A 4,014-nucleotide genomic window follows, 5' to 3' on the forward strand; every position below is an offset into this window, starting at 1 on the left:
CGTAAATAAAATATAATGATGTTATCAATGCTCTATTGTGTTGACAATGAGATCCAGTTTGTTCACTTGGTGGCATGCATATAACGCAGTGACTGAACCATGAATTTCACAGAGACTTGGTTGCAGGTATTCTTTTCTTTGTTCAGCCTGATGTGTTGATGCCCAAATGACGTCACGCTTTATTTTCTTCACATTTCCTCTGTATATAAGACACCACACCATGTAGCTTTCATGAAGGGGCCTCTGAAATAACGCATATCTCAAGAACTTAACAGAAGATTATTTCTAAACTTGAATATTACTGACGGTAAGTACATCTTTATTTTGAAAAACATTACAATTACAGGTGTTTTAATTAAACTAGATACATGTAATTCCATTATACTTTACTATAATAAGTATATATTGATGGCATGGTATGTATTTTGGGCAATTTGCAAAATCTTGCTTGATTTGAATTTTTGGAACATTTAGACATGTCATAAAATTGATTGCAGTTACCTTTTCTTTTAATTGAAATATAAAATATTTACCATGCTGAGATTGATTTGAAGCTTAAACTAGGTCTTGAATGCTGCAGTATATTTAATCAAACACAAATTTTTTTACAAAGAAAAGAACAAATGGTCCTATACACATATATCTTATTCAAAATGCTTAAAAATATAATTATTCAACAAATCTATTTTTTACAGTGCATTGTAAAAATCTTTAAAATTATTTAGGATTATATATGTACATATATATACATCCTACAATTTGAAATCATATACCACCTTATAGAAAAACTAAATCAGATTTATTGGGTATAATTGTGGTCATGATGCTACAAAAGAAAAACTGAAAATGCTTTGTTTGCATAAAACCAACTAACATTTGGTGATTTTTAAATATCTGCAGAATCTTCATTTCTTGAAATGAAATCATTATTTTTGCATGTATAAGTCTGGTCTTAATTTGTACCAGATTCGAATCAGTAATGTTTGCCGACAGGTAGACTTATCTACTACTTGAACTCAATCACACAGGCTTATGCTCCTTAGACAGTGCAATCCTCCGAGGAACATTGCAGGTCCCTGCACATCAATTATCTCTTGAAGACTCATTTTTTGTAAGAGCACCTCCTCTCTAAACTCATCAAACACCTCAACATGCATAACTAGCACTTACAGTCAACTTTCGGTACACATCTTTACCTGATACTGAACAGATTATCTCTTCCTAGACGTCTGGGTTTTCACTTGTCTATGTTTGTTGGTTTATTTGTCAAAAAAAACTAAACTTCCATCAAGATTTCCATCAAGCTTGGTGAAGATGGGGCTGAGCCTAGGAGTAACCTATCAAATTTAGGTTCTGATTAAAAATTTTCTTTCACTATGTTTTATGACAAATAAGTTATTTAGGTTATCAGACCACTTCCCACTTTTCTTTTATATTTCCTCTATAAGAACTAAACAATTATGTGTAGGGTTGTTCGGCAGATTGCTCTACTGATTGCCAATCTAGTTAAAGGTCTGCCTCTGTACTGAAGCTGTCCCTCAGTTGTAAGTTGCTTTGGATAAAAAGCTGCTAAATGAGTGAATGAAAGTCTAAAGTTATGTGAAAAGCAGTGTTCAAGCTCCCTACTCTGTAAAGGGAAAAAAGGCTAAAATAATTAACGGTAATATCTCATAATTATGCATTTAATAATTTATGAAGTAATTAATATCTGATTAGCTGAGTGAAATATAAATTGTACAATTTTGGACCTACATAGGTCCAAACTGCTTTAGTATGGTTGCTTGATTGGTGTTTAATTATGATGCTCATTGCAAAAAAGTGAAATTTGGTGTGCTGTGTTACAGTTTAGGACTATATTTATACAATTTAAAAATATTAAGATGATTTCATGATGTAAATTATTATTATATTATGTTTTTATTCTGCTAGAGATGGTATCAATTTGTAGCTGATCAATATTTTTAACTGTCCATATTTACATACATGTCTGTAGTTACAATCTGTGCTTGGATGGTCAGGAGCTCTAAGAAACTTGTGCTACAATGAATCGGTAGATTCAGTACTATTTATTTTTTCAAATGCATGTAATTGCTGATTTGCCTAAATGCAAATATCCTAGTTTAACTGGGTAATTATAATTAACAATTTAAAATCATGGCTATTATATCTATAACACCTTTTGTTCCTGTGCTGTCAACTATCGCAGGATAAAAACCAGACACAATGGCTTTTGGACCAGTCTTATCAAGTTTGCTGATATTTATAGGTAAGTTATTGATTATTGCAAAATGATGTGAAAATGCTAGCAGTTACCTGACAAAGAAATTCATTTTAAACTTGAAATATTATTATTATTTAAATGTGTTAATTGTTCTTTACAAATAGTGGCCATTGACCTAACTACAAGTAATGGAGCAACTACGATTGGTGTAGCAACTACAACTGGAGGTTCAACAACAACTGGTGGATCAACTACAACAGAAGGATCGACAACAACTGGTGGATCAACTACCACAGGCGGGTCAACTACAACTGGTGGATCAACTACAACTGGAGGTTCAACTACGACTGGTGGATCAACTACAACAGAAGGATCGACAACAACTGGTGGGTCAACTACCCCTGGTGGATCAACTACCACTGGTGTATCAACTACAACTGGTGGATCAACTACGACTGGTGGATCAACTACGACTGGTGGATCAACTACAACCGGTGTATCAACTACAACTGGAGGTTCAACAATAACTGGGGAGTCGACCACCACAGGCGGTTCAACTACCACTGGTGAATCAACTGCAACCGGTGGTTCAACTACAACTGGTGGATCAACTACAACCGGTGTATCAACTACAACTGGAGGTTCAACAACAACTGGTGGATCAACTGCAACAGAAGGCTCGACAACAACTGGTGGATCAACTACAACTGGAGGTTCAACAACAACTGGTGAGTCGAGCACAACAGTTGGGTCACCTACCACTGGTGGATCAACAACAACCGGTGTATCAACTACAACTGGAGGTTCAACAACAACTGGTGGATCAACCACGACTGGTGGATCAACAACAACTGGTGGATCAACAACAACTGGTGGGTCGACCACCACAGGCGGGTCAACTACCACTGGGGGATCAACTACCACTGGTGAATCAACTACAACAGGAGGTTCAACAACAACTGGTGGATCAACTACCACAGGAGGTTCCACAACAACCGGTGGGTCCACTACAGCTGGCATTTCGACAACAACCATTGGCTCAACTACAACTGAAGGTTCAACAACAACAGGTGGGTCGACCACCACAGGTGGGTCAACTGCTACTGGGGGATCAACTACAACTGGTGAATCAACTACAACTGGAGGTTCAACAACAACCGCTATCTCAACTACAACTGGAGGTTCAACAACAACAGTTGGATCTACTACAAATAGTGGATCTACTACAACTGGTGGATCAACCACCACAGGCGTGTCAACTACCACTGGTGGATCAACTATGATTGGAGGTTCAACAACAATTGGTGGGTCAACCACCACAGGTGGGTCGACAACAACTGGTGGATCAACTACAACTGGTGGATCAACTACAACTGGAGGTTCAACAACAACAGGTGGGTTGACCACCACAGGCGGATCAACTACCACTGGTGGATCAACTACCACTGGTGAATCAACTACAACAGGAGGTTCAACAACAACTGGTGGATCAACTACCACAGGAGGTTCCACAACAACCGGTGGGTCCACTACAGCTGGCATTTCGACAACAACCATTGGCTCAACTACAACTGAAGGTTCAACAACAACAGGTGGGTCGACCACCACAGGTGGGTCAACTGCTACTGGGGGATCAACTACAACTGGTGAATCAACTACAACTGGAGGTTCAACAACAACCGCTATCTCAACTACAACTGGAGGTTCAACAACAACAGTTGGATCTACTACAAATTGTGGATCTACTACAACTGGTGGGTCAACCACCACAGGCGTGTCAACTACCACTGGTG

At 38.2% G+C, this 4,014-nt stretch overlaps 1 protein-coding gene across 1 annotated transcript; it reads left to right on the forward strand.

Moving 5' to 3' along the window:
• Nucleotides 1-208: 208 nt before the first annotated feature.
• Nucleotides 209-3,232, forward strand: LOC117752000. Its single transcript, XM_034569126.1, has 6 exons — nucleotides 209-307; nucleotides 2,207-2,266; nucleotides 2,386-2,469; nucleotides 2,537-2,744; nucleotides 2,784-2,940; nucleotides 2,990-3,232. Exons 2-6 carry the CDS (start codon nucleotides 2,224-2,226, stop codon nucleotides 3,149-3,151), a joined length of 654 nt encoding a protein of 217 aa, XP_034425017.1. The 5' UTR covers nucleotides 209-307; nucleotides 2,207-2,223; the 3' UTR covers nucleotides 3,152-3,232.
• Nucleotides 3,233-4,014: the final 782 nt, after the last annotated feature.

The sequence above is a fragment of the Hippoglossus hippoglossus genome, chromosome 18, assembly GCF_009819705.1.
Source record: "Hippoglossus hippoglossus isolate fHipHip1 chromosome 18, fHipHip1.pri, whole genome shotgun sequence".
In the NCBI taxonomy this organism is placed as follows: Eukaryota; Metazoa; Chordata; class Actinopteri; order Pleuronectiformes; family Pleuronectidae; genus Hippoglossus; species Hippoglossus hippoglossus.

Excerpts from the sequence above, each read along its gene's own strand:
- LOC117752000 (XM_034569126.1), top strand. The coding sequence starts at position 2,224 with ATGGCTTTTGGACCAGTCTTATCAAGTTTGCTGATATTTATAG. Across the intron at positions 2,470-2,536 it reads TTCAACAACAACTGGTGGAT|TGGATCAACTACAACTGGAG; the intron begins CAACTACAACAG and ends AACTACAACTGG. Across the intron at positions 2,745-2,783 it reads CTACAACTGGAGGTTCAACA|ACTGGTGAATCAACTGCAAC; the intron begins ATAACTGGGGAG and ends GGTTCAACTACC.